Source organism: Corvus moneduloides, chromosome 10 (assembly GCF_009650955.1).
Source record: "Corvus moneduloides isolate bCorMon1 chromosome 10, bCorMon1.pri, whole genome shotgun sequence".
Classification (NCBI taxonomy): domain Eukaryota; kingdom Metazoa; phylum Chordata; class Aves; order Passeriformes; family Corvidae; genus Corvus; species Corvus moneduloides.
Genome location: NC_045485.1, coordinates 8,963,822 through 8,981,902, shown reverse-complemented (window position 1 = coordinate 8,981,902; position 18,081 = coordinate 8,963,822). Strand labels below are relative to the sequence as shown.

The window sequence follows — 18,081 nt, the reverse complement described above, 5'->3', positions numbered from 1 at the left end:
TCTGGATCACCTAATTCTGTCTGATAAGCATCACCTTTTTTGTGGGAGTGCGTTTTCCCCCTGACACACGTGAAAAATTTGCTCTTCCTGGCCCATTTGCAGCATCATGTAACAGCCAAGCTTGTGTCTTCACATGGCAACACAGGGTCTGATGCCCTGAGATCCTGGTCACAGGTCATAGCTTGGAGCATTGACAGTGTCTAGTAATGAGGCACTGTCATGTCAGATACAACTGGATGAGTTATTTGTAGCAAACAACTGATTTAATTTCTTTCCCTCGGTCCCTGAATGATCTACTGTGAGGTTTTGACTGCCAGAGATGTGCGTGTGTGAAATGACAATGATGGTTTTATGCAAATGGTCTCATGCTCTGGATTGCCTATCAGCTATTCAGAGGCATTATTTCTCATTATTTGCTGTTTCGGCTGAATGACAGTCCTTGCAAGTCACGGGGCACTGAGGCTGAGCCTGAATGAACAGCTTCCAAGCTCACGTGGCGCTTCCAGGATGATCTTGCAGTAGGGCCATATGCATGCTCCGAGCATAAACCCTCATGCAAACAGATTTGCTGTGCTTTCCTCGTGTTCTTGTGCCGTGTTTATTGCTGGCAAGGGATGGGAGTGTTGCCGGGTGTGTGGGGCAATCCCTGACTTTGTACAGAACTTTGTGAGCACCTTTTGGCAGCATTTCCTTGGTTATACACACGCGGCACCCTTGCAGGGAGGCAGGGGTGAACTGGCAGTGGGCAGGGGATGATCTGGTTTGGGTTTGGCCACAGGAGCCAGTTCAGCAGTGGGGCTGGGCACTGTCCCTGCCCCTGCTCGCACAGTCCAGGCCTTTCCTCTGCCTGGGAAGCAGGTGATGTTTGCTGTGTTCCTTATGCAGTTTTTCAGCGAGAGGTTTTACATGGGAGAACTACATCACTTGTGACAGTTGTAGCTCTAAATAGGAAATGATTAATATTTCATGATTATTTTTCTGTAAGGCATGATTCTTGGGAGAATGCATCAGTCTGACTTGCTGGGGAGAATGAGCCTGTCTTGCTCAGCCTCAAATGAAAATGTAGTCAGGCACTGCATGCTAATATTGCTGCTTTAGATGAAAGCTCTCTGGCTGCCTGGCTAATGTTCTACTGCCAGTATGTCAGTGCAAAAGTGTGCACTTCTGTTTCTCTCATCAGTCTTGCAAGTTATCTGCCACTCTGCCTTTGCCTTGTGCACCTTTAATCTAGGTTTAAAATAGTACAAGAGGTCATGAATGTCAGCCGGCTGCATCAACTGCAAAATCTTTGATTCTGATCTTTCCTTCTTTATTTACGTATTTTTTCCTTTCTTGAATCATAAGCAAACCACTTCAAAATATTTCAGGGTTGCACCAGAGAATAGCAAACAATTGGTCAAAAAAACCATTCTTGTCTCTGTGATAGGACTTTTCTGTGAAGGTGGCTGTTCAAAAAGCCTCTAGATAACAAATATTGCCAAATATCTTACAGAACTGTTGTTCTTACAACATTAATGGAATGGTCACAGAGTTACTGTTATTCAGCAGTGAGGCCACCAAGGCTTTAACTGCCCTGGACTGCTACAAGGAAGTCTACAGGAAGATTATGGAAAGCTTGGTAAGAAAAGTGCAATGGAAACTGCTCTTTTTTCTGCTCTGCCAGTTGTTCTGTAGGAGGAGTTACACCCTATGTAGGATGCTGTTAAATACTGCAAATCAGGATGAAAGAAACAGAGGGACAGATTCCTACTTACATATAAAGGTTCTTTAACCTGAACTAAGTTAGACCAGAATAAAATGCTGTATGTTCCCCAGACTGGTATGATGACTTAATCCTTGCTCAAACAGCTGTACTGGAATATAAACTATTCACAGCAGATTCTGCTGGTCACAGCCAGAGTTTCATTGGGTTAGACACAGTAGAGAATACTCAGAGAAGTGATGAAGGACAGGCAAGATTGCAGAAAAAAACATATGTTAGAATGTGTCAGCATTGAAGTGGTCTGTGAAAGGTTAATTTAACCATCCTCCACTCCTGTCCCCTGCAAGCGCTTCACTTGCTCTTAATTACAGTCATGTCTGCCTTCTCTGTCTGTGCAAAAGAGTGGATATACTTGCTGTCACCAAGCAAAACAAGGACTCCTGGTTCTTTCTAAGATGCTATTTTGCAGCTGGATTTTTTTTGTATATCACAGCTGTTCCAAATTATTTTAAAGTATCTTTGTAGCCTCTAAATGAAGCAGAAAGAAATATGTGGGAACGGCAACTACTTTGCAAGGCCTCTACACTCACAAGACAATTGACAATAGGTTTTGGAGGGCAATGATTTACAGTACCTGAAGTACTTAGAGACCTTATTAAGGCACAGGGTCATCTCAGAACTTTTGTCTGTGCTGTGTAAGGATTCAGGGACTTAGAAAACTACATAGTCTGAATTGCTTTGCTTTGCTTTGCTTTTCTGCCTTAAAACCCTGATCCATCCACCCCTTTGGGGTGTGTATAATTTTCTGCACATGTGGTTATATACTATAGTATTTGGTGGTCCATCTTTTTTAAGCTAGTGCAGCTGATATGGTAGGCAAGACTTGCTCAGCATTGTTAAAATTCATGTTGCATTATGAATTTAAGACTTCAGCACAATGCAAAGTATGAATTCAACAGCTACTCTGTAGGTCAGAGTAGTCTTCAGCTAACAGACAATATAGCCATGGGAGGATATCACATTTATCAGGGGATTGTAGGCAGCTTTGTAGATGTTACTTTCGATGATCAACAGAGCAATCAAATTTGCAGGCTTCTTTTATAATCTGTCTGCCTGAAAATTTCTTGCTTGCTTGTTTGGGTTTTTTTTGGATCTCTTCTCCTGAAGTGTCATTGTTTGGTAAGAGGACTGGTTGTACTTGGTTATAATAATTACAAAAAGCGGCTTGGTTTGGTTTGGTTTTGTCTGATGCCACTGGCACAAAGAAGCAGCTGCAGTTGTGTTTGGTTTCCAAGTTTATGCTGTCTGGGTGTTGCTGTCAATAGATGGCCTCTGAGCCCTAGCTGTCTATGCAGCTGTGAGAAGTAACAACATAAACTTTGTATTAAGGTTTTTGCCAATACTAATTAAAAATCATGGTTAAGGGCTCTCATTTAGCAAACACTGACTGCTGCTCAAAGCACTTAGATATGTTTTTAATTTTGTGAGTATTCCAAATATACTTGGTCTCATTACAACTGAAGCATATACTTTGAATCCTATGGGTTTACTGCTTTTTAAAAGCAAATAAATGGCTGGAATTCACATATGTGCTTGGTGGGTAAAAATCAGGAAACATAACTGGGGTTTTTATATGGATTTACTTTTGGGAGCAGGTTCTGTATTTCTGCTTCCCTGCAGATTAATTATGCTGGGATTTGCTCTGTTACGCTTCTCCCTTCAACTACTTTTTCCTAATACTTCTCTTACATTGTAAGCCTCATTTCATACATTTAATATTGCTGTTCATCAGCCTAATTACCCTTTGGTGCCACCTCCTTGGCATAGACCCTCAAAGAGAGACTCAGTATTCCTGCCTCAGCTCCTGCACCATCTGGTCTTTCCAGTTTGGAGCCTGTGTCCGTGGTTTCCAGAGGAGCATTCATCCTTGTGCTCTGCTGGCTCACGCACTGCAGCTGCATCCCTGGCAGCTGGCTGCTTTCTTCACTTACCAGCTCCTGCTGTGTCTCCTCACATTACAGTTCTTCCTTCCCATTTTTTCCTGTCCTGTACAAAGCACCTCCATTCTTCAAAAAATATAATGAAACAGGATTGATGTCCTTCCCAGGAGCTCAGGGAGCTCTGATTCTGCACAGGACCAAGTCTGTACCTGCCATGCACTGCCAGGTCCTTGCAGAAGGGAGGATGAGGAGTGAGAAAAGGACCTTCATGCATCAGGGTGAGAAGCAGCCAGCAGTTTCTGCAGCCATGGTCAGAGAGGCACCGAGCCACAGCACGACACCACAGGGACACACACCTGCCACAACAAGCACCAGTACATCAGGGGAAACCGAGGAGAATCCACCTAAGCAAACAGATTGGTCATGGCTCCCTGCTCAAAAGCAAGCATCAGCAACCTGGAAGGGCTGGGTTTGGTTTTGTTTGTTTGTTTTTCATATAATAGCATCATGAAATTGTTATTTACAATTGAGAACCTCATCAATATTACATCTGCAACAGATGGTGAAGACCTCCCGGCATGGACAAGTAATCCGTTTAGTTCTTCAGACAAGATCTCCAGTGCCAGGCATAGCATCTGGCCTTTTGGTCCATCTTTGAGGTACGGTAGTGGAAACACACAGCCAGCCAAAGAGCTCCCTGTGACCCATGTCCACGCAGAAGCACCCACGAGCCATGCTCAGGGTGATGCTGACAGCAATTCATTGAGGGCTTTGTGACCTGATTTTAAACAGCTGCACTGAATTGCTTTTGCCTTGAATCTCAAACCATTTATTTTGGGAGAGCAGAACACTTGTATGAGATGCAGCATCATGCTGAATGCAGTAGGAACAGATGACAGGATACCTGGCATTTTTTTGGAAGATGGCCACTGAGTCCTTGGGGATGCAGGTTGCATCTGTGAGCAGCTCCTGGGCTGTGCTTTACAGGGTGTGCAGCCCTGCTGCTGGAGCGATGGACCCGGGGTGATGTTTTGCAGCACAGTGGCAGCGGCAGAAGTGCTTCAAATTAAAGGAACTAGCTACAAATTCGGTGAAAAATATATCCTCCCAGGCAGGAGCCTCAGGGCTGAGAAGGGCACTCAGCCCATCTCAGGGACTTACCAGTAAGGTATGTAAGAGAAAGTATTTGCCTTAGGGGAAAATCACAGCATTTTCTCCTAAATATATGCATTTAACTTGCCAGTCAAGGCTCTGATAGCTGAGAGAGATGTGAGACTGCTATCTAAAACAGTCTGGACATCCAAACAAACGTTCTTCCCAGCCTGAAGAAGGTTAGCAGTTGTCCTGTTTGGAGAAACAATGTCACTGCTTGTATTTTGACCTTTGCCAGGGAAGGGAGCAGCCTGCCTATCACTTTTGTCCTGCCCCAAGAGACCTTTCCATGACTGAGTGATAAGAAAAAGCAAATTATAGATGTTAACAGAGCTTTTAATCTTTGCAGTGAATGGATGCCATGTTGTGCCATGCACCCGGCTGTACTCTGGCTCCCACTCCATCCCATGTTGGATGGAGTGCGGTGGCTTTCCATGTACACTTGCCCATTGTGGAAGTGTGCAGCTCCCAGATCACACTGTTTGATTTCTCTGCCTCCTGCTGTTCAGAATCTGCCTCCTGCACATCTGTGTGATGGTATTAAATCCTTACCACCCAGGAGCGGGTGTCAGTAGGTCAGTGGGCTGTGCTGGTTCTGTGCTCACTCCTGAACACAGCCTGCAGCGACTGGGGGGTAAATGATTAACCTGCATTTGTTCTGCTTTTTGCACTGAGGCTCTGGACTTGCCTTCATCCCACAGCACACTGAAGTAGGGAAGCTGCCATTGAAACCAGCCAGTTCTCCCTGGGTCTATACCCTGAAATTCAAAGTCAGCACAGACGAACCCTAAAATTACAGGATTTCTGCTTTGATGTTGATGTGGCAAATGCTAATAGCCAAAACCACATGGGAGGACATGAACTTGTGCTCTCTTTTTGATGCAATCACTGATTATTATGTTGACTAAACTTTTAATTTAGTATACAGTTTTTGAAAAGGGCATGGCATGACATGATTGTGCCTTGTCCACACAAGCTAACAAATCAAATTGTTTGCCCTCTTCTTGTAGGAGGAGGAAATTCTATAACACTGTCTCTGTGCTGTGCCTTGCACTGAGTCTCTTTTGTCTATTTTTGTCACGTTATTGACCAAATACTACATTTGATTTTGACCCAGATCTGTATAAATTATTGTAGCAATAGAGTTGGAATTCACGCATATATGTACTGAGCAAAGGACAAACCTATGGCCACAGAAAGGGCTGTAATGAAACCAGTGAAATGAATGACCCTGACAAGAACAATGCACAAGAAAATTGTGATGATGTTTTACGGCACGGAGCAGAGCATGGCTTTTTGCCCTCCTACCTTTAACACATAAATTCTCACATGCTCCATTGCTAAAGCACCTGTTGCCCTAATGGTGTGGGGATGGAAGATCCTTTGCCCGCGTGTAGTAATGCCAGCATGCTGGCTCATGCTTTGGGAATGGTTGGACTCCCAGAAAAAACAAAAAGAGGAAGCACAGAAGTGTTAATTTTGAGTGGCAGTTTTGCTATTCTAAACCCTATCCCGTGTTGTCAGACTCCGACGAGGCAGAAGATAACAAAATGGACACTTTTCTGCCAGAGGCACGGAGATCCAAAATCACTGAGCTTCTTCATGTTTATGAGTGATTAATGTGAAAATTAATGAGGCTTTAATGTAAGTAAGGGATAGAAATGACTTAGCCCCAAGATCAGGAAGTTTCTGCAGAGCAGAATTGCTAAATGATTTAGCAGAGGACTAAATAATGGAACTAATCTTGTGCACAGCTGTGAAAGCACTTCTCTCTGTTTACTTAAAATGAAAACTCACATAAATGTGTGTACAGATCATTGTTGTGCAAACTTTTTTCTCTCCCATGTAAAACTTTTGTGTTCTCTCACAAAAATATCACTGACGGGCAATCCTGACTGACTCAGATACCCCAAGGTGGCCCATACCCCAGGCTGGACCCTCACACCAGCTGAGGATCTCGCCACAAGCAGGTGGCACACACAGGGAAGGCAGAGGCAAACCGTTTTGCTGGCTGCTGCTGGTTGCTGCCACAGCTGCTCTGAAAGGCTCAGAGGTTTCAGTTATGTAATCTCCAATGATTTGGGGTGAACCTGTGCACTTCCTCCAGCTGCCAAGACACGGTTCCTTTGTCTCCTTCCCCCATGAGCCAGCAGCAGGAAATGGCACAGCTCCTCAAAAAAACCCCCCACCTGGCTACAAGCAGACTATTTTGACTCAACTTTAGCAAAGGAGAGTGGGCTGGGGCTGGAGTAAAGGCTGCCTCTTCCATATCTGAATGATGCTGAAAGTTGCCGGGTCGTGCAGCATCCCATGGATGACAAGTTGTTAGAGCAGCCTGTGAGCAGCAAGCCCTGCCTGAGCACAGCCAGCCCTGCAGCTGAGCCCCTTGGGGTGTCATGGCAAAGGGGAGACTGCCGTGTGCTAATTAAAACTCTTCTCTCAACTTCTCCTTGGAAAAGTGCAAAGAAATCCTCTTTTCATCCCCAACGACTAAAAATAAATCTTATTTTGGGTTTCAGAAGCAGCCGCATGACTAAATGAGCCCTTCGGTTTCATTCATGTTTGCTGTCTATTAATCTGTTCTCCTCACCCTCAGCAGGGTATGACTCAGGGCTTCACATTGTCTTCCTCCCTGAACTATCTGTGTTTTGACTTTAAATTCTGCTGTCTGACGCAAAGCAGTGCTGAAATCATGACAGTTTGATCCAGCCAGCTCCCAGGAGACTCTTGATCTTTACTGGCTGGTAAATGTAGCACTCAGAACAGCTATGCAGAACAGATATCGATATTTTTACACCAAATGTTGGTAAGCAGATGTCACAGGCTTGTGAAAAGCCTTGAAACTCCATGGGAGAAAATATGTGAGTATGTGTGTGGGAGGCCTGGAGATAAAAATACTTTGGTGGTTCTATGAGAAGGCATATATTCTACTCCTTAATCCGTTGGTGTTTTGCTATTCCTGTGCAGGGTACTCAAACTGGAGACTGCTATACTGGAACAAGTATAGCAGTAAACTCTTTCCCTGTTGATTCATCTGCTGCTTTTGCTGCTCCTTCCAGCACAGCCTTCTCTGCCCCTCTGGCCCTGGCTGAGCTGATAGATCCCATTTCCCTGCCCTGAGCAGGGGGTCTCTCCTATGGGGTAGAGCCTGATTATCCCAAGCTTGAGGCATCCTACAGTAAGTGTAGGTCACTGGGCAGGTAGCAGCAGTGAGGCAGTGGGGCTGGGCTTCTCCAGCAGTCACTGGAGAAAACAAGAGGCACTTGAGGGGTGACAAAGCCCTGGGGAAGGTCCCTAAGCAGGCGTTGCACAGAGCCTCTGGTGCAGAGCGCTGGGCTGTTGAGTGGTGGTTCCCAGGGCTGAGCACTGGGGCAGACTCTCATGTCTCAGGGGTGGCAGCCACACCTTGCCTAAGGCTTCTCTTCAGAGTTTTTTGGTTGTTTTTTTTTTTTTAATAAGCAGGCAGCCTGAAATCCTGAACTTGTAAATGCAGATGAATAGAAGTCTGGGTTTGGTTTTTCGTTTTTAATTTTCCCCAGCAAAACCTGTTCTTGAAATGTTCCCTCAGGGAGGTGTGTAGGGCAGGCCGGTGCTAAACCTGCTTAATCTCGTTGCAGTGTTGAATAAAGCCCAGTGATCTACAGCCAGTGAACGCTTGCCTTGACTTCTCTGCTTTTAAAGGACTGTGGTTACAGACTGCAAAGCCCTCATTTTTCCTTTCAGTGCTGTATTTATCCCTCCCCTTATGGCTTTGGAAATGAAATTTGAGCCATTTATTATGCACTAAATTTAGGGAGGCCAAAAATATTTGCATACAAATATGATTGATCTTTCAAGCATGCAAAATGAGCAGAAAATGATGAGTCTGATGTTGGACACAAGCAGAGCTCAAGTATTTTTAAATTAAAATAATTTAAAAGAATCTGTATCTATGATGGCAGATGAGCTTTTTCTGAGGGAAGAAAACCTCCTCTTTCTCATTATATACAGAATAAATGAAGATATTCAAGTCAGATATGGACTGAATTTTAAATGTGACAATGGCATTTATTCTGCAGGAGATGTCATGTCTATAATGAATTGTAAATTATTTTTAGTTGCTACTAGAAACAGAAGAAGGGGGAAAATAATCAATATTGACACAACCCTGCTTTATTTTTCAGCAGTGCTAATCTTTGGTGGCACCAGTTAGAGGAGGAGAGAGCTAGAGCTGAAGCGCACAAACTGAAAACCTTCTGGTGCTTAGAAAAGGGCCACAGCAGGCAGACAAATGTGCAGCCTCCCTGTTGCTGCTGGGATGGTCATTCCAGCAAGATCATCATTCCATCCTCTCCTGGGAGCTGGGCAGGTGTGGTGGGAGGCCATGGTTTGTGAACAGTGGTGGTTCTGGCCACCGTCACCCCACAGGTACTGGTGTGTCCTGGGGCCTGGGCAGAAGGACAGTGACCCCTTGGCCCCTGGCCCTTGCCAGACCATCCTTCCTCCTCAAGACAAATTTCCTGACTTTTCCTACTGACTTTAGGGATGATGATATTCCAGCTGGGGTATGACAAAACAGAGCAGGCTGGAACCCTCTTGTCTCTGTTTGCTGCAGTGAAGTTCCCCTCCCAACCCCCATGCCCTTTTTCTTGCATAAAATGAAATAAGAGCCTTTTGGGCAGGGTGCAGGGTTGATTGATTAACTTTTATCTTCTCATGGTGCATGACTAGGTAAGGTAGAGCATGTGACAAGGCAAGCTGTTCAGAGAAATCACTGCAGATAGAGCTGGGCTGTTCCCAGGATCCACAAAAGGATGCAACATCGTTAAAATTCACTCGGAAAAACAAGATTACCAAGCTCCTTTGCTTAAGCAGTTGATATTGAGCTAATTCTAATGCAATTTCCTAAAAATCAGAGATGCTGTGATGTGATCTTACTCTTGTATAAAATACCACGGAACTTCTGATGACAGAACAGATCCAATTTTCTGTTGCATGAGTCATTTTGAGGAAAAGAATGCTGTACATTCAATATGACCAAAAAAAGTACATTCAGTAAGGCCCTCCTTATAGGGCTGTGTGGATGCAATCAATCGTAAGCACAAAGCCTAGGCAACACTTTTTGATATGGAGTAAAATTGACAGATGGATTGTAGAGAGCCTTTGGAAAATTTTATCCACTGAACACAGAATAACCACAGCAGAGACCTAAGCCAAGTGTCTGCCTGACTTTATATGCTGTAAACCTCAGGTGAGTGGTTAAGGAGGCTGGAATCTTGCTCATGTGCCAAATAATTTGGGTGGTCTGAAACACTCTCTGATGCAGAAGATCAGGGATAGATAGATGGGGTTCAGCAGGATGATTTCATGGGAAAGAATTTGCTCCATAAGTATTAGTCATTTGGTGACAGAATGAACAAGAGCCCCTGTTGGAAATACCTGCAGAGGCACAAGAAAATTCCTGAAAGTGTGAATTGAGTAATTTTCTCCTGGGTGTTTTTTGTTATTATTTTGTTTTTTGGTTTTGATTACATTGAGAACTCTCTCAATGGACTGAGGCGTATTAGTGATAGCAATGTCTGCAGAGCTGTGTTTTGTGGGCATCCAGAGCCTTGCTGAGGGGGATGTGGTGTTCAGCATACAGTTCCCAGCTGCTCAGAGGGCACTTGGACCTTGCCCTCTGCTTACTGCAGCAATGCCTTTCTGTTTCCCTTCTTCGGGGTTGCTGTCACAGGCCCTAATGCAATATTTTGTTTGGCTCTTTTCTTCCTGGGTCTGGTAATGAAAGTGAGTGTGTTGGATGGAATCTGGGACCAGAATAAAGTTGCTGCTGAAGAGTTTCAGCACAAAAACTGATACTGTATTTTACTCATAAAACTACATGAGTTTAAACAAGATCTCTGTTTCCAGATCTCCATGTCAACTACAGCAAATGTAGCCAGGATTGTCATCTTGTCTGTGTTCATGGCTACAATTATTTCTAGCTTACTGTTCTTACAACAATTTAATTTTGTAATGTTTATTGGCTTGGAAGGTACATTCGTCCTAGGTTTTTTTCCCATTTTGTGCTGTAAAAGGTCAAAATTGTCAGGAAAGATTTATTTTTGGGGAAAAGGAATCCTTATTTAAAAGCCAAAGTAAAACATCCTTTCTGTAATAGAAAGGAAGCAGAAGGAACAAGCTAAAACTCTGAGCATCAGCTGAAGCCGTGTGTTACATCTTGTGCTTTGTGATTTATGGCACAGTGGTATTTACTCACCCCACTGCTCCAGGCGTGCAAGCACTGCCCTTTTTGAGTGCTGAGAATGGAGGTAAAACTGCAAGGGCCTTTTCAGCAGTGCCTGGCAGTGGTGCCAGGGATGGGGAGTCCCTCTCTGGCTCCATCCCCATCCAGAGGAGCGCCAGCCTGGCCCCTCTCCCATGCCACAGCCACTGGCAGAGGCAGAGCACACAGGCTGGGGCAGGAGGAACACTCTGCCTTGTCTTTCCCCAACATGCTTCAGTATTTCCAACTATCTTGGGCAAACCGTGGAGGGGTATCATTCCCCCCTCAGCTCCCTCCCTCAGGAGCACCCATCTCCAGTTGGTCCAGAGCTCCAGGGCCTCCTACACTTGATGACAAGGCCACAGATGCCATGAATTATCCCTGCCCTGTGACAAAGCCAGAAATGTGCCACAATAGCTCAGTCAATGAACTAGAGAAACTAAATTAAACCCCCTGCTGGCCATAGCTGTTGAAAGGCCGTCTCCTGCCAAGGCACGGGCACGGCCAGGCACACACACTCACACTGACCCTGGGCTGCAGGGTCTTCCTCATAGCTGGGCTCACACCCACCTCCAGCCCCTGCGTGTCCTCAGCTTTGTTCCTGCCCCACAGCCGTGTCAGAGCATGTGTCCCTGCTGCCGGTTTGGCCGGCACGCACCCTCCGAGGTGTGGGTCAGCTTCATCCACACACCCAAGCTGTGGATCAGCTTCATGAACCCACTCGGGGTGAGGGTCAGCTTCACCCACCCCCGAGGTGTACGTCGTGTTCAAGTCCCTCTTAGCCTGCGGGAGCCAAGAAGCAGAAGGCACTGGCTGTATGACGTCTCCCTTTTTTTTTTTTTTTTTAAACCTTTTTTCCCTTTCCCTTTTCTTTCTTCCTTGCCTCCCTTTTATCTTCTTGGTTTTCCTCGTGTCTTTTTTCCTCTTTTTCACTTTTCTCCCCGATTTTTCTTCTTCCCCCTTTTCTCCGCTGCCGGTTTTACCCGCCCGGGTGTCTGCCCGCCCTCTGCGGGCTCAGGGGTCGCTCCGCCCGCGGAGGGTCCCGCGGAGGCTCGGCCGGGCGGGGCGGGGCGGGGCGCAGCCGTGACGCGCGGCGAGGGCGGTATAAGCGGGCGCTGTCCGGGTGCTGAAGCCGGCGGAGCGGCGGAGCGGCGGCAGCGCAGGTAGGGCTGCAGGGCTGTAGGGATGTTGGGATGTAGGGATGTGCGTGGGGGATCCGGCACCGAGCGAGCGGTGAAGTCGCACCGAGAGCCGGCGTTGCCGGGGCTGGCGCTCGCAAGGGAGCACATCTCTATAAAATGTAGCTCTATCACTATAGATATTCCATGTATGTGCTGTCAGTACCGCCCGTGGCTCAGACGGGAAGCAGAGCGCTCCCGGGAGCGATGGCACTCAGTCATGCCGGGTCGGCGACAAGGCGTTTCAGCGGATGGGCGGGGGGTTCCCTCGGATGCAAACACCCTCCGAGTTACTTCCCACATGTATCCGTACGCAAACAGTCATTATACTCACCAGAACTGCTGTGGGTTTGGGCTTTTACCCTTCGTTGCTGTTTTGTTTGTGTTTTCAGTCCCTTCCACAGGGTAAAGGGTTAGAGATGCTTTTAAACAAGATGAATTCACTGCAGTTGTGTTCTTTATTGCAGAAAAAAAAAATAAAATAAGGGAGGAAGAGTGCACGATATATTTATTTTCCTTATGGAAAACTGCTGTTACGTTTCACCTAAGACTTTCAGGGCAGAGACACATCTATAGGAAAAACCTATGAGTTTTCATAGCAAAATTTCACTGGAAACAGTAGAGTCACATCAGAAACAACTGCTAAGAGAACGAGAGAGCAAATTACTGCTACCATGGAAACATCCCAGAAAGGAGATATTTTCTGTGTCCGTTTTTTAGGGAACTTTTTTCAGTCTGTATTGTCTTTGTATGTGTTAAATTTGGATCATGATTGCCTCATTTTGTAAAGAGGAACTTCTTCATCTTCATTTGTTGGCTAAAAGGTGATTTTCCTGTTTGTTAGGTGCTAATAGAGGAGAAAATATGCTCTCCATCTAGACTGGCTTCACAGTTATTGATCTGGAGACAAAAGAGCTGTTTTAGCATATTGTCCTTTGAGAGGCACAGGAGAGAATGTTTACAATATTTCCTAAAGATAGGCTAAAATGTCCTTTTTAAAAATCAAATGTAGAATCAAATTCTGAAAGACTGGGGAGGGGTCCTCTTACTTTGGGTGGCGCAATATATTTAATGACAAGATTTACGACCGGAACTCAAAGTTTTAAAAGAAATCATTCCCAAATCTGTTTGGCAAGGCTTTCAAATATCAACTACCAGTAAATTAGAAGTAAAAATGGACCTAGAGGCAAATGTATATAAAATATGTAGAGAGGAACCAGTGATCTGTTATTCCGGTAAAGGAATTACCCAGTTGAGCAACATCCTTGTGGAACACTAAAGTAACTTTGCCTGGCTGCACACGTTTTGATTTTAGTGGGATGCTCTTGCAAAGCCTGTAACAATCCAAACTGTGTGCAGCGAAGGAGGGTGAGTTCCTGGTCTTCGTGAGTGGGAGGTGCTTGGCAGATGATTACAGAATGACTCTCCCTTCCCCCATTGCTTGGAAAGGACAGTTTCTCATGTGCTAATCAAACTAATTCTGTTAGTCTCTGCTGAAAAAGAAAAGTATTAATTTCACATATGCTACAGAAATAGCAAACTAGGTGTTTCTGTTTTGCTTTATTTTATGGAGATATACATTTATGTACAGGGCTAGTGCCATTTCTGTGACAGAAAATGAAGCAATGTCTTGGCTTTGTCTCAGGGCAAACTCAGACATGGAGGGTGGGACCTTCTAATCAGCTGTTGAACTAATCCTTTGTGAAATCAATGCTCAAATGTATCCAGGCTTGAAGTCAGAAATGTTTGGGGAAATTGTTTGCTATTATGCCTATTAGCCTGCTCATGCATACTGAGGGGGGGAAAATAAGCAGCTGTCTGAACTGATAGTGCTTTAATTATTTAGTGAAGTCACATTATGTTAAGGACAAAAACTGAGCGGAAAAATCTACAAGTGAGCTGAAATGAGCATATTCATGCTCACTTTGTACTTCCAGCCATGGGTAAACACTGGTGTACACAGCTCTTTCAGGCTGTCATGAACCACCAGGATGCTTTTACCAAGCCAAAAACCAAAGGAACCAAAATAGGTCAATTAATCAAAGCAGTTTCTATCTTTATCATTCCTTTCTCATTATTGTACTTTATTTGTTAATGTAACTGGATCAGAAAAGAGTCTAATCTGTCCCGTGGCCCCAGTGTACCAGTGCCTGAGCATGTCCTAGGAAACAACTGATGGCAATTTTCCCCTGTGCTGTGTGGAGGGTGCCCAGCTCCCTGCAAGGCTGGGCTTTTGCAGCTGCATCCTCATGCACAGTGATGCTGTAATCATCTTAATTCTGTCAGAGGCATATTTTTCCCAGTTCTGTTCCAGAGTTTATTTTTCTCTGGTGTAAGCTGGGCAGACATGGGTTTCTACTGATCTGTTCTAATCAAATTTGCCAATGGTCATGTTTCTGCCTGTCCTGGGACCTGACTCAGTTTCTGCTGAAGTGAATGAATAAGCAAATGAATGAAATCACCACTCACAACCTACCTACTCGAGCTCCTTTCCAAAATGGGCTTTAAAGTATTTGGTAAAATTATTTTGTACCTTTAGGATAAATTTTAGTTTTCCTCTCATATAAAGGATCATTGCCCTAGGAAGATGACTCATAGAGTCATTAACTGATATTCACTTGTAATACAATTTTTTTTTTTAATGAAATAGCAAAATAAAGGAAGTAGTAGCTTCAGTAGCTTCAGTACTATCAGTACTGACAGAAATAAACTTGCAAGTAATTTTATATGCCATGTTCTCCACTTCATCACATTAATTTTATTGCAGTTTAGCACCATTCAGCAGCATTGTCCTGGCATGAAATTAGATGCCTTATGGAGCAATCTCACAAAATAATTCTGTCTGTAGTTTTAATGTTACTATTTCGAACAGCATTTAAATGTATGGATACACTGATTTTGTCATTTAGGTGCTTTGTTCTCAAGATCAAAGCGACATCTAGATATGTCTAGGGGCATTTCACAAGTTGTATAGGATTGGTATTTTGTACTTTGGTGCTGCCATTGGAAAATTAATGTTGGAGCATAGAGATAAGAAATTTCTTGCATAGTTCTGTTTCCTAAGCCTGTCTCCATGTGTTAACAGCTTCTTTTTTCTTCTTCTTCTTTATTTAAAGGAAATATTTTAAATATGGCAGAAACTAAAATCTTCCAGCCTGGAGCAACCTGTGCTCTCACCTTTTTCTTTGTCCTAATCTGTCGGGTTGATGCAGCCTCCTTCCAGCAGCACCAGCTGCTTCAGAAAGAACCAGACTATGCAATGAAAAACTTACAAAGGCTCCCAAATCCCGATATGATCAAAGCACTGGAATACATAGAAGACCTTCGCAAGCAAACCAACAAGGGAGAAAGCAGCCCTGATTACAACTCTTATCAAAGTGTCCCATACCTCCTGCCACAGAAAGAAAGCAAGGATCAGCTTCACCTCCCAGATAACGTACGGGATTCTTTGACTGAAGAGGAGTCCCAATGGGTTAAGGTAATGCTAGAAGCCTTGCGGCAAGCTGAGAAGGAGTCAAAGGGTGGCCCAAAGGAGAATAAACCTTACGGTCTGAGTTCAGATAACAATTTTCCAGCTGGATTAACTGATGATTACGAGGCTTACAAGTGGCCCGAGAGGTGGCAAAAGTACCTCAAAATGCCACTTGGGCACTATGAAGATGGTTCAAGAGACAGTCCCTTCAAGCGTACCAACGAAATCGTGGAAGAGCAATACACCCCCCAGAGCCTTGCCACGCTGGAGTCGGTGTTCCAGGAGCTGGGGAAGATGGCAGGACCCAGTAACCACAAGAAAGAAAGGCTGGATGAGGACCAGAAACTGTATACAGATGATGAAGATGATGTGTATAAAGTGAATAACATTGCATATGAAGATGTGGTTGGAGGAGAAGATTGGAATCCCATAGAGGAAAAAGTGGAAAGCCAAACCCAGGAAGAGATAAAAGATAGCAAAGAGGAAATTGATAAACATGAAGAGGAGATTGATGAGGAAATGAAAAGATCAGGAAAACTCAGCTTCCTTGAGGATGAAATAAGAAGAGAAAATAAAGATCAAATGTCAGAGGATGTTTCAAAGCTAATGAATTATTACCTGAAGAGGCTGATGGGTAGTAGTGCTGGGAACAGGAAATTAAGGACTGGAGGAGAACTAGAGGAAAAAAGAGCATCCATGTTTTTGGATAAACAGTTTGATCCTCAGTCTATAGCTCAGCTGATAGAAATCTCAAGGAATTTGCAAATTCCTCCTGAGGATTTGATAGACATGTTGAAAGCTGGAGAAAAAAAGCAGCTTCAGAGTGAAAGGTTGGAAGCTGAGCAGGAAATGGAATTCCCAGAAGACCTCGACGAGATAACTGAAACCAATCTAGGACAGAGTGATATATTTAAAAATAATATAAACTCTAAAAACGGGTACGTGAAGCAGCCTCTTATTCCAGAAAATCTACCCGAAGACCTCAATATTGAAGATATTGTCAGCCTTCTGGGAAATGACAATTTAGCTAATCAGAATCCTTCCCACTTACTAAGTCGTCTTAATCAAGAGAATGATTTGCCAAGACTGTCTTACATTCCTAGAAGATTGAAAGGACACCTGTTCCCTAAAGCTTCCTGGATGAACGATTTGGAAAGGCGACAAATGGAGTATGAGAAACTGGATGAGAAGGACGAAGAACTGGCTGATTACTTGGCAAAGGTGCTGGCAAAATACCCTGAAGTGATCAATACAAACCAGATGAAACGAGTCCCAGCTCCAGCTTCTGAGAGCAATCTGCAGGAAGAGGAGCACCTGGAGCAGACCATCCGAGAGCACCTAAACCAGCTGGGACCACAGGAAGCTGCCAAGCTGGCTTCCCTCAGCAAAAGGCTCTCCATGGCCGGGGAAGCTGATGACACACAAGCCAAGCAGTACCTGGATGAGGATATGCTGGCCAAGGTGCTGGAGTATCTAAAAGAGGAGAAATCAGAACTTGAAAGAGATCACATTACCAAGCGAGCAGTGGAAAACATGTAATTGTTCCCCAAGTACTATTTCTCTTCAATGTGTTGACTTCTATCCCAATTCAGTTGTGATTTATTCCTGCTCTCCCACTAAACAACCTATGGTAGACTATTTACCATTGAACAGTCCGCATATCTTTCTCAGAGCTGTTATATTGTTTATTGATATACTTACATGTTATAAATTATGGGGCAAACAACAAATTGCTTCAAGTGTTTTAAGAAACAATTTAATGATATCAAGTAAAAGTATAGTATGTAAACAAATGACCTTTGCATTGTTAATAAAACATGATAAATGAAGAGTGACAATTATAATTTGAAATTTTTAAGATTAATTGGATTATTTTGTTACTGTCTGTAGTGGTTTTTGTGCAGTACCGAATAAAAAAATAAAGCATTATATATATATATAGTTTAATTTACAAGGCTTTTTCTATTCAGTGTTTTATTGTTGATGAATAAATTATTTCTGGACAATCGACTGTGTTTCTTTGTGAGAGTTGATAAAGTCATACTAATTGGAAACATTTTTTTACTTCTACATATGACTCTTCTGAAATATATTGTTTTTCCTACAGATTAAGTTGTTAGCATAAACTTGTGGTTTTCTGGGCCATAAGAACATCAGCTGGTATTACCCTTAAGGGCAGGGGGTACCTAAAGAGCTTGCTGAAGTCAATCAGTGTAATAATTGCATTACCTACAACTGAAAATTGGGCCTTACATGATTAAGAGATGTATCAGTGTCTCTTGGCAGCATGAGGAACATAAATGCTCTGTCCAGACAGGCTCTATGATGAAGCTCTGAAAAAAATACAAGATGGAACCTTCATTTGTGAGCTCTGGAAAGCTCTGCTGGAGTAG

The 18,081-nt window shown here is 43.9% G+C and overlaps 1 protein-coding gene across 1 annotated transcript; it reads left to right on the top strand.

The window, feature by feature from the left end:
- The first annotated feature begins 12,097 nt into the window (after positions 1 to 12,097).
- Positions 12,098 to 17,696, top strand: SCG2 (secretogranin II). Its single transcript, XM_032118897.1, has 2 exons — positions 12,098 to 12,201; positions 15,333 to 17,696. The coding sequence occupies exon 2, from the start codon at positions 15,347 to 15,349 to the stop codon at positions 17,225 to 17,227; it is 1,881 nt and encodes a 626-aa protein (XP_031974788.1). The 5' UTR covers positions 12,098 to 12,201; positions 15,333 to 15,346; the 3' UTR covers positions 17,228 to 17,696.
- The last annotated feature ends 385 nt before the right edge of the window (positions 17,697 to 18,081 follow it).